The 12,497-nt window shown below is 40.4% G+C and overlaps 1 protein-coding gene across 4 annotated transcripts in view; it reads left to right on the top strand.

The window, feature by feature from the left end:
- LOC134061977 (uncharacterized) overlaps nucleotides 1-5,351 on the top strand; it is a 64,262-nt gene extending 58,911 nt beyond the window's left edge. For all 4 annotated transcript variants that reach the window (XM_062517840.1, XM_062517839.1, XM_062517838.1 and 1 more), the window contains 2 exons: nucleotides 508-636; nucleotides 743-5,351. Coding sequence is in view for 3 of the 4 variants with exons in the window: in XM_062517839.1 (XP_062373823.1) it covers nucleotides 508-636; nucleotides 743-1,458 (845 nt within the window). In the remaining variant the exon portion in view is untranslated. The remainder of the gene's footprint in view (nucleotides 1-507; nucleotides 637-742) is intronic.
- Nucleotides 5,352-12,497: the final 7,146 nt, after the last annotated feature.

Raw genomic sequence — 12,497 nt, 5'->3', positions numbered from 1 at the left:
TTAATTTCGCCAGTCATCACTTTCATTTTAATGATTAAATGAGACGGATATGCGGAGCATTTCTCTCCCCCTCCATTGACCAAAACGTTGCTCTGGCATCTCTGCTGGACTGACTGAGTTATAGGCTACGTCGAGTGAGAGAGCTGTGAGGTAGGCTGTAAACATTCGAAAACTCTGCAACTGCAATCTAACATGCCGAGCGTCATGTCTCTTTTCTCCGCTTGTCACCAGCGCGGTGTCCTCGGGTTTTTCCATGAGCCGAACCTTCATATTATTAGGGCGGTCTATGTTGCCCCCTTGCGGTTGCAGTTTTCCCGATGCTTCGGGAGTCCCGATGTGCGGGAAAGAAAGGAGCATTCTCAACCCGTACCATCTGTACATTACATTTATCTTTCTTTCCCTTAGACTTTTGATTACATATATTTATTAACTTTGATTACTTTAAATAACATACCTCTCAGTTAACGTTAATTCTGTTGTCTGCCTCCATTTTATGTTATGGTTCAGAACCAGCCATAACAACAGAAAACGAAGGGAATCGTCATACCATCATTGGTGCATTATGTGGTGTACTTGGGGTTGGAGTTGCAGTTGCAGTTGTAGGAGTCTTTTTCTGCCACAAGAGGAAAACCAAAGGTATCAATAAGTCGTATCTGATTTGATATGTAGAAATGACTCCATGAATGAAATGATAAAACCATTATTAAAATGCACACTACTTATATCTGAATGCTTTCAACAGGGCATGATGCAAATGAACATACAGAAGAAAAGGTAGGACTAACCTCTGCAGGAAATGAGAAAGATCTGCAGTCTCCTGAGGAGCACAATGGAGCACGCCATCATGCAGATACCCCTTCCATCAATAGGAACATTGACGAGAGTCTATGTGATTACAATAAAGCAAAGCGGATATGGGAAGCAAAGGTTATGACAACAGATAACAAACCATCTGTACCATCAGTAAGAAATGAGGAAAAGGATGCTGGGCCTTGCTCCACTGATGAAATACACCAACAAAACGGTTCCTCTTCTGATTGTCCCAAACAGCCTGGGAATCCTAAAGATGGCCTTAGTGTGCCTGTGGTGAACCTAAGTTCAGGTGTAGGCGCGATTTCACCAGATGGTGAAGTAACACCGTCAACACAAGAACGACACGCTGCCCTCAAGGGACCAACTGCTGCATCAAAGGATGAAAATAAGTTACAAACCGAGCAATCAAGTGGAAACCAACATGTACCAGACACTGAAGCAAAACCTGCTGCTGCGTCAAAGGATGAAAATAAGTTAGAAACAGAGCAATCAAGTGGAAACCAAAATGTACCAGACACTGAAGCAAAACCTGCTGCTGCGTCAAAGGATGAAAATAAGTTAGAAACAGAGCAATCAAGTGGAAACCAAAATGTACCAGACACTGAAGCAAACATGCTGCTGCGTCAAAGGATGAAAATAAGTTAGAAACAGAGCAATCAAGTGGAAACCAAAATGTACCAGACACTGAAGCAAACATGCTGCTGCGTCAAAGGATGAAAATAAGTTAGAAACAGAGCAATCAAGTGGAAACCAACATGTACCAGATACTGGAGCAAAACCTTGTACAGATGTAAAACACCCCACCTTTAAGGAACCAACTGCTGTATCAAAGGAGGAAAAGGACCCTGGGCTTTCCTCCTGCACTGATGGAGGAAACGAACATGCAGGTTTAATTTAATTTAATGTCGCTTATAGAGCACCAATACATTACACATGTCTCAAGGCGCTTTACAGAGTGTTAGACATTCAAAGAGAGCCCATGAGTAACAGGGGCAAGGAAAAACTCCCTAGAATTGGAGATACATACAAACCGGATTCCAAAAAAGTTGGGACACTATACAAATCGTGAATAAAAACTGAATGCAATGATGTGGAGGTGCCAACTTCTAATATTTTATTCAGAATAGAATATAAATCATGGAACAAAAGTTTAAACTGAGAAAATGTATCATTTTAAGGGAAAAATATGTTGATTCAAAATTTCATGGTGTCAACAAATCCCAAAAAAGTTGGGACATGGCCATTTTCACCACTGTGTGGCATCTCCCCTTCTTCTCACAACACTCAACAGACGTCTGGGGACTGAGGAGACCAGTTTCTCAAGTTTAGAAATAGGAATGCTCTCCCATTCTTGTCTAATACAGGCCTCTAACTGTTCAATCGTCTTGGGCCTCCTTTGTCGCACCTTCCTCTTTATGATGCGCCAAATGTTCTCTATAGGTGAAAGATCTGGACTGCAGACTGGCCATTTCAGTACCCGGATCCTTCTCCTACGCAGCCATGATGTTGTGATTGATGCAGAATGTGGTCTGGCATTATCTTGTTGAAAAATGCAGGGTCTTCCCTGAAAGAGATGACGTCTGGATGGGAGCATATGTTGTTCTAGAACCTGAATATATTTTTCTGCATTGATGGTGCCTTTCCAGACATGCAAGCTGCCCATGCCACACGCACTCATGCAACCCCATACCATCAGAGATGCAGGCTTCTGAACTGAGCGTTGATAACAACTTGGGTTGTCCTTGTCCTCTTTGGTCCGGATGACATGGCGTCCCACATTTCCAAAAAGAACTTCGAATCGTGACTCGTCTGACCACAGAACAGTCTTCCATTTTGCCACACTCCATTTTAAATGATCCCTGGCCCAGTGAAAACGCCTGAGCTTGTGGATCTTGCTTAGATATTGCTTCTTCTTTGCACTGTAGAGTTTCAGCTGGCAACGGCGGATGGCACGGTGGATTGTGTTCACTGACAATGGTTTCTGGAAGTATTCCTGAGCCCATTCTGTGATTTCCTTTACAGTAGCATTCCTGTTTGTGGTGCAGTGTCGTTTAAGGGCCCGGAGATCATGGGCATCCAGTATGGTTTTACGGCCTTGACCCTTACGCACAGAGATTGTTCCAGATTCTCTGAATCTTCGGATGATATTATGAACAGTTGATGATGATAACTGCAAAGTCTTTGCAATTTTTCGCTGGGTAACACCTTTCTGATATTGCTCCACTATCTTTCTGCGCAACATTGTGGGAATTGGTGATCCTCTACCCATCTTGGCTTCTGAGAGACACTGCCACTCTGAGAACCTCTTTTTATACCCAATCATGTTGCCAACAGACCTAATTAGTGTTATTTGGTCTTCCAGCTCCTCGTTATGCTCAAATTTACTTTTTCCAGCCTCTTATTGCTACTTGTCCCAACTTTTTTGGGATTTGTTGACACCATGAAATTTTGAATCAACATATTTTTCCTTTAAAATGATACATTTACTCGGATTAAACTTTTGATCTGTCATCTACGTTCTATTGCAAATAAAATATTGACATTTGCCATCTCCACATCATTGCATTCAGTTTTTATTCACTATTTGTTTAGTGTCCCAACTTTTTTGGAATCCGGTTTGTAGGAAGAAACCTCAGACAGACCCACGACTCAAGGGCCCAACCCATCTGCCTTGGGTCAGTTACAGTACAGTCATTTGTAGTTTGAAAGTTACAATGACAATGAACGTTCAAATAGTCCAGTGTAGGGAATAAATTGTCCATTAGTAATCCATTAGTTATTTCGGAAGGTGATGGGTCGCTGAGATCTGAGGGCCAAAGATTCGGGCAGGGAACCACAGCAGGCGATGGTAGGGCAGTCATAGGGATGGCGAAGGCAATGGCGATGGTAGGGCAGTCAGAGGGATGTGACTTCAGGTGTGATGAGGGACAGGCACAGAGATGGTTGATGGCTGGTAATGGTTTACCTCACAGGTGAGGTATAGGGGAAAGGGAAGAGAAATAGAGTGTGTTAGTATTGCTGTAAGTCATATTAAGTATTAATAAGTATATCAATGGTGATATAAATGGTTATACTATAGAGGGTTTACAAAACGCTTTTACACACCTCTTTTGTGGGGACAGGTGCGTAGGAATAGGTTACCCAGTTAAACCCGAAGAGGCATCCCGCACATCGTCCACCACGCATGCAAACATCCACCCACCCACCATGCACGCAACATCCACCCACCCACAATGCCCCCCCCCCAGGCGAACCCACACACCACCCCTGAACCGCGCGTTATGATTCAAGTGGAGACCAAAATGTATCACACACTGAGGAAACACCCTGTACAGATACAAATCCAACTCCATCAATTAAGGAAGAGAATATTGGACCTTCTGGCACAAGAAACAGTGATGATACTGATTAAGTTGATGTAAAGACGACAAGTGATGTTCCCACTGATGGGAAAACCAACCAACCAACTTCCTCATCAAAGAATGAAGAGAATTCTGGGTTTTCTGAAACACACAACCAAAAGATTCTTCCCCTGAGTCTCCAGAACTGCCTGAAAACGCTGCTTGTGCCTTTAGTGATGACCACAACTGAATGCAATGACGAGCCAAGCATAAGCAGATCATGAATGAAACACAACGGAAAAGGAAAGCACCCTTGACAGACCTGTCTTTGCAACAGAAAGCAGCTATGGCAAAACCTTGGAATTGGTACAGTAGACCAGTTTTTGGTGGAATACAGGCTTTTGAACCAGGCTCAAAACACCGTACCAAATGCAGCACACTCCAGTGATAAATCATTTGAATCAATGGAAGAATTCTTTGACACTCCTAGGGATTCTGAGGAGACCCACACTGAATTCAAAATTCAAGAAATCATTTTAAATCTCTCATAATGTTACTGATCTCATATAATCTTATTTATAATCCAAATGGTACATAATGTACATACTGTATTTCAATAGCCTCATGCTACGGAGAAGTACTATTCAAATATTTAGATGTTTAACTGCTGTGTACATAACCACTGCTTCTATGTTGTTGTCTTAAACTCGAATATCTTCACTTGTGTTTAAATGTGCAAACTGCAATCACTTAAATTTCTGTCAAGACCTCTTAAATAAAAGACTGTCATTAAGAAAAAAAATCCAAGGTTGCCATTAAGAAACACATGTAAGACATATAATCCTTTTTGACTACAATTGTCAACAATATGCATGTTCTGATAAACCTTTTATTTTGATTATATTTAACATGCATTCTTTAATTGTGATGTAATGTACAGTATGTGCATTAATAAATATAAACATTATAACAGTTTGTATTGAATATAGGGGCCAGACATGCTGGTGTATGCTATCCCTCTTCAGTTCAGATTAAACTGATTGTTTCCCATCAGAATTTGATGTTGCTCTATGATTTAAAAGCAGTCATAGCTATGGAAATATTTACAGTATGTGATTATGTGGGATGATGATTGTACGCAATTTCAAACCCATACCGATTTGTTGAGCAACCTCCCTGGTATAATTTGTTTGAGAAAAAAGCATTTGTTTAAATATAAACAACAATATAAACAACCGTGACGTCCTTTGCAATCACTGACTACCTTTATTCAATGAGAGTTGAAGCAGAGATGTTCTAAAGAATATTAGAAGCCACTGAATGCTGTTTTGGAAGGCAGGAGATCTTCTCATTTTGGACACACCCTATGATCTCAGAATGATGTCAGTAAAAAGTGATGCCTAAGTCTGACTTTGTTGTTGGTAGTTTCAAATTGGAAGTTAAATTGTTACGTATTAAAGGTGGGGTAGGAGATGTTTGGAGTATGCTCTCTGGAGCATTTTTATGGAACATATTGCTTGAAATACTCTTCACACCCCCATTGCAACCATTAAATTAAAAGTTTTGACACAAAAATGAAAAGTTTTAGTGGCCTCTAGAACGGACAATCCAGGAAAAACACTATCCAATTATACTGAACGGACTGTAAATGATGATTGGATTCTGAGGCATCTAGTATCAAACTGCAATCTGCTCCTCCCTCCCGCTCGTGAACAAACATTGCACGTTCCTGTACTCTGGAGTCCTGACTTCGAGGGAAGTCTGAAGAAAGGGGTTGGGACTTTTGACCTGTGTATTTTCAAAATGCAGCTCTGCTGGAATCGTTTTCCAGGATCTTCTACCCTACCTTTAAGTGTATCAGCAGACTGGCATATCTTGTTCATAAGTGGAAATGTGAGGAGGTATCCAGTCAGTGTAGCCCCAAGCAGAGGCGTCCACCCACAAAGTGAAATTAAAGTGTGATAACAGCACCTCAAAAATAATTAATTTGTTTTCCATGTCAATCAAAAGTTGACAGCACCCCCCACCCCCAGATATAGCCTGTCCAGATGTGACATGTAAGATTAAAGGGCCTTACAATGACCAAGATAAGAGCTTCAAAGTATAGCACAAAAAATAGCCAAGGTCATAAATAATTCAGTATCTGCAAGTTACTTTAACTTTAACTTTCAGTGAATGACTCATTGTCTGATGGACAGTGTAGGTTATTATGACGTTTTGCAGTTGATATGAAGAATTGAATGTGTGTATCAGTTTAGGATTTAAAAAAAAAAAATGTGATCCATAAATGTTATGATATAAAAAATCTGTAAAAGAGATACTTCCTTTTTAAAGAATTAATCCTACACTTGAAAGATTTACGCAGAGAGCATTCTGTTGCTCTCTGGAGCACAAGGATTTTGCACTCTCACTGCCTCAATGCAGGTGCTACTTACTTTTTCTCTCAACTTTGAGCTTTAGAAAATAAGCTACCAATTTATGACCTTAAACAGCTTTCCTACCCAGGTGCTGCCTTAAACCAGCAGACCTCAATGGATTCTATATTCAACCGAACACTCAGTCATCAATGAGTAGTACTATGTTAAGGCTATAGTGTCAATCTGTCAGAGGGCTGACTGACGAATTGGTATGTTAAGTGACTGTATTTCAGTTAAACAAATCATCTGGTTCTCTTTGCAGATAACTGTGAAATTTAATCAAGTGTAAGCAACTGAATATCTTAAATGAATACCATCATAAAGTAAGAAATGATTAATCTGTCATATGGCCACACACACATGCTGGACTTTGCCCACTTCACCCATCACATGCATCATGCGCTGTGTGCAGAGCACTAAGGGTGACAGCATTTATGGCCAGAGCGAAGTCGGCCGCACAAAGCGGGCAGTCAGTTTGAAGTTCATTAATAAAAGATTTAACACTGGTTGTGTGTGATTGGTTTATTCAATTTCACGTCACCAGAGAGGTCTCCCCCATCTCAGAGTCCCTGACTTGATGTAGCTTCCCACTATACCTATCGCTGCCGGGCCCAAGTGTTTTAGAGGACACCAGCATCTTCCCCAACAAATAGGAGCAGCCTCAATGCAAACTGCTGTTCACTCTTTCTCTGGAACACTTACTTTCCAAAATGCACCAAGATATGGAGGTATATTTGGTGCAAAACTCTTGAGCACATGTTGCAATAGATGTTGTATTGTGTTGTAGCCAAATCACAAATGTTTCTCAGTATATTTGAGGTCAATATGATTTTTTTATGTCCTGTGAACAGAACACAACTGTTACAACTTCACAAATCCTTCATGCTTGTGCAAATCCCACAAATTGAGTGTTACCAAAATGTACAGTAGTTACCAGAATCAAATTCTTCATTTCAAGTACAAGCTACGTGCACAAAAGATTTTCTTTTGTCTTGTTTGTTTCCGGTAGAGGCAAGTGTATTTGAACCTGTTGCTATTGTTAATGTAATTAGTGTCTATGCACCCGGTTCGGTGTTGCACCTAGTAAATCAGCACGTTACGATACAGAAGGACATAAAATTGTTATCATTGGGCAAACAAGATATTCAGTGTCGGCGTGAAGAGGTAAGGAGCCGAATATAACAGAAGATGCCGTCACAACACAGTTAACGCTCCACTGGAAATAAAAGTTCAAATGGAAGAGCCTTTCGTGCACGCTCTTCTGTGCATCCAGTCAAAAGAGTCATATAGTGCATATAAAAAGTGTTCACCCCCTTGGATAACTGACTTTGTAAATGGAATCTTGGAATTGGAATTGAATTAGTATTTTTTTAGAATAATTTACAAAGTGAAAACATCTTTCTACAAAATAATTAATTAATAATTAATTAATTTAGAATAGCCTATATAATGTATAAGTGGTTGCATTAATATTTCCCCATTTTTATATATTTCCATGCCCTGATGGTTCTGCTTCATCTTCTCATCAACAATATAACTTTCACTAACATGTTGCAAGATCGGGGGCGAGGGGCCATAATTCATATGTGGGGGCTCTGCTACAGAGCGATGTGAAAATATTCAACAAAACACATGATTGAATCCTTCCTAGTTTCTCCTGGAAAAGAGTTACAATCGAAAAATCAGGTATATCAAACAATACATCAAGGCAGCACAGTACATGTACCTGCAGTAAGTAAAAAACAAGTTACTAGACTACTACTACACTGTTAAGGCTGTTCCTACAGATCCCATCTAAACTGGTCAAATGTGAGGCCTAGAAAAACGCTACATTCAAATGACCATCAATCATTATCTCACTTAAAACTAGCTATTGCCATTTTACTGTAGGTATTGAAACTACAGTAAAAATAGCCAAGGCCCTGAAGACTTAATGTCAGGTGTTCCTCATAGACCAAAGGTCATAATCATGTGTTTTATGGTGCTGGCTGATTTTACTATCAAGATTTATTGTGTTCACAGTTGGTGTTTCACAAAGCCTGTTCCGTTTGTTTATGGGTATCGTTTCAGGTAATACAAAAATTCAGTTCCTGCAAGTTATATTTTAATAGGCCTATATATTTTAATATATTTTGTATATATTTCAATACTTTGAGTGAAAATGACAGTGTACAGCAGTATGTTATTCTGAAGTTTTGGTGAAGTGTTGGTGAGTTCTCACAGAATGCAGATTTCATGTATGTTGACTTGCAGGTGACTGAGACTGTGTGTATCAGGCGACCACACATGCTGGGTATTGCCCTTTACCAGCAACTGCTCAATCTAAATAAAAAAATCTGATGCTGTTGCTGTGCGGTGGTCATGATAAAGACAGATGCAAAAATACTTTTTGATAAAGTAGTTGGGGAAATAATATAATACAATATATGCCTTCAATAATCAATAATGCCTGTTTTGATAATTTTGTGTTGAAACAATGGAATAAAATATATTTATTTATTCTCTTCAGTTCTTGAAACATCAACTATGCCAACTTTTTTGCATACATGTACACAGTTTCAAGTAACCGTTGGGCCAGTAAAACTGCAAAGGAAATGGTAATGCATCATCAATTTTAAAACACTATTACCCAGGGGGCATGTTAGGAAAATCCTCCAAGTATTTAAGATTTTAAGAAACAAGAACCACAAAAGTAGGATGTTTTTTTACTCTGGCCCAGGAGAGAGTGCTCAGACAAGAGGATTCCCCTCCCTGCTAAACAATCTCTGTCCTCTGAAACTCAGGGCAACTTTTTATTGAAAGAAGAGTGGCCTTTTCCTTATTCGTCCTAACTCCCATATCCTGCTTTTGCAAGTAGGCCTACATCTGTTTCCCTTGACGCACATAAGGACAATGTTGGCAAAAATAATCTTTGCAAAAGCAGTGCACGTATACATAAAATATTGGCAAGATAACTGTGACAATCCAAAATGTACTTAACAATGATAATAACAATCATTTCTTTAACAGGGCAAAACCCCCTTTTTTAGGGAAATCAGACATGGGCTGCAGTAAAAGGTTGTCATACAAAAATAAAATCTAGGGATCCAGGATCACAACCTGGGACAACCCAGTCAATAAGCTGCTGTTTGTGTGTTATCACCCCCTTTATGCCCCATTATAAGTCTATGGACGAATATGGGGTGAATAGGGTAAAATCCTTAGATGATTAAGATAATACTTTTTTGTATTGCAAGTTTTCTGAAATACTTTATACATTTATGTAGATTAACCATTATCAAATGAAATATGCATGAATTTGCATACATTTATAGCCTTGGGCTTGGGGGGCTTAAAGTGCACCTCTATCAACCAAACAAACTTTTGGTGAAAGGTCCGGCTATGCTGAATATAGAAATGTGTGGGACAATTTGGGTTACAATAACCTAAAGCTACATGGGTGTACATTGAGAATCAATGCATTACAATACAATGCAAATAGTATAGAGATTCATTGTCAAATGTTGTGGAAGAAGGTGAGACTTGTCTCAGCACATATTAAATCATATCGACAGGGTGTAAGATCCTAGAAAATATATAGGTTAGGCTCAGCCAAGGCTGTTTCTTACTGTATTTACCCATAAGGTACAGGCCAAACTTTTGATATGCTATTGCGTACATTTAAGTGTATGATGCCTCATTTACATATTTTTACATGATATTTAAAAAACCTTCAATACAAAAAAGTATTGCCTTAATGTGAATAATCATCTGAGGAATTTTTGTGGGGATATCTATTTGTTAAAATCTTTACCCTATTCACCCCATAATATATTCATCCATAGACTTATAATGGGACACAAAAAGGGAGATAACACACAAACAGCAGCTTATTGACCGGGTTTTATTATTTATTTTGTTTATTAGATTTTTTTTTTGCATGACAACCTTTTACAGCAGCCCTTGTCTGTAAAACCCCCTCTGCCCCCTGGGTATATATTCATATGTGCCATAAAAAACACACAATGCAAACCTACATATTCAAATGTGCAATTAAAAACTGTCAGAACCCAGAATCGGAATCAAGCCCATCGGAATCAGATCCAGTCAAACTCAATGGAAGCAACTTTAATTTTAACAGTTCAGACTGCAGGCAATACACAATCCAGGGACAGGCAGTTCGTAGGCCGGTAGGCAGACAGGCACAAGCAAACAGTCCATAAACGACAGGCAGGGTTCACAGGCAGACAGGGTTCAGGTAAGCAATCCAAAAACGACAGTCAGAGGCTAGGTCAGAGACAGGCAGCCCTTACTTGAGACAGGCAGCAAACAGCATAAACTAGTCTGTGACAATTCGACAAACTAAACAAACAAAGGCAGGGTTTAAATACCCAAACTGATTGGCAATGATAGGACACAGGTGAAGAGACAAAATGGAGGGAACACAACAGACAGGAAGTTACCCAAATAAGGACATGGGTGTGGCCTTTGGCACACAACAGAAGCACATGGCTAGATCAACAAAACAAGGAGCTAACAATACATTGACAGGTAGGGGGAGACAAAACTAAAAGTCCAAGTGCAGATCCTGACAAAAACGACCATTTTGGAACAGCACAGTGTGTGTGTGTGTGTGTGTGTGTGCGCGTGTGTGTGCGCGTGTGTGTGCGTGCGTGCGTGCGTGCGTGCGTGCGTGCGTGTGTGTATGTGTGTGTGTGTGTTTGTTTGTTTGTTTGTTTGTTTGTTTGTTTGTTTGTGTGTGTGTGTTTGTGTGTGTGTGAACACATTTAGAACGAATTACAAAAAATCATACTATATTGATATTGATATCAGTAGTACAGTACATGTGTGTGTGTGTAATGAAAACTTGTTTCAAACACAGTCTTTGCAAAGATACCATTCTCGTCATCACAACTTTCATGAAACCAGGCAGAACATGGATAACATTTGACCCATTCCCCAGTAGCCTTAGGATCATTTGGGTCACCATAGTGGGTGTTGCAGACTTTTGCTTCTCCTGCTTTCCCCCCCCTTTTGGTTGCTTGCTGCCCGGGTACTTGTTGGCTTGCTTAGCTGGTTTCTTGCTGGATAACTTTTTGCTGTAATATTTTTGATGTGTTGCTCACTTGTGAGGTTATACGATGGTGGCTTCACTCTCTTTCTTATGGCCTTCTCCCTTTTCGACACTTACAAGTCAGTGTATGTGACCGATCTCACAGACTGAACAGAAAGAAAATAACAAAAAGAGCCTACAGTATGTTATTGTAAGACATAGGATAATTACTTGGTGTACATTTTATATGATTAGGGACTAAATTGTGTGTGTGTACTGTATGTGTGTGTGTGTGTGTGTGTGTGTGTGTGTGTGTGTGTGTGTGTGTGTGTGCATAAGCATGCATGTGTAAAATGTCATGTAGCAAGTTTGAAAGTAGTATAAAATATCACTTACTGTGGAGGTGGAAGGTTCCTCATCCTGACAGTGTGTTTCTTCCTGTGGCGTGAACTGATTGAGTAAGTCATTATCTTCCTTAACAGTGGTTCCACAGGTAGCAGGGGTGTCAGGGAAGCAGAGGACTGAGGTCTGGCTGGCGGGTGGGAGCATAGATATATACAGTAAAGCTTTATATATCTATGGGTGGGAGGACTGATGTCCAGAGAGCAGGGCTGATGGCTGGCAGGCAGAGTGGGTCCAGTGGGCAGGGTTGGGAGAGGCTGCGGCCTTGTGGGGGTAAGAGAGACCGCAGCCTTGTGGGGGTAAGAGAGACCGCAGCCTTGTGGGGTAAGAGACACTGCGGCCTTGTGGGGTAAGAGACACTGCGGCCTTGTGGGGTAAGAGACACTGCGGCCTTGTGGTGGTTGGGAGAGACTGTGGCCTTGTGGGTGAGGATGGCAAGAGTGGATGGTAGCACTCTTTCGGTGGTCTTGCTGGGGGGCAAAAGCAGTCTCA

The sequence above is a fragment of the Sardina pilchardus genome, chromosome 17 (genome assembly GCF_963854185.1).
Source record: "Sardina pilchardus chromosome 17, fSarPil1.1, whole genome shotgun sequence".
NCBI lineage: Eukaryota > Metazoa > Chordata > Actinopteri > Clupeiformes > Clupeidae > Sardina > Sardina pilchardus.
This window is presented reverse-complemented; position numbering and strand designations above follow the sequence as displayed.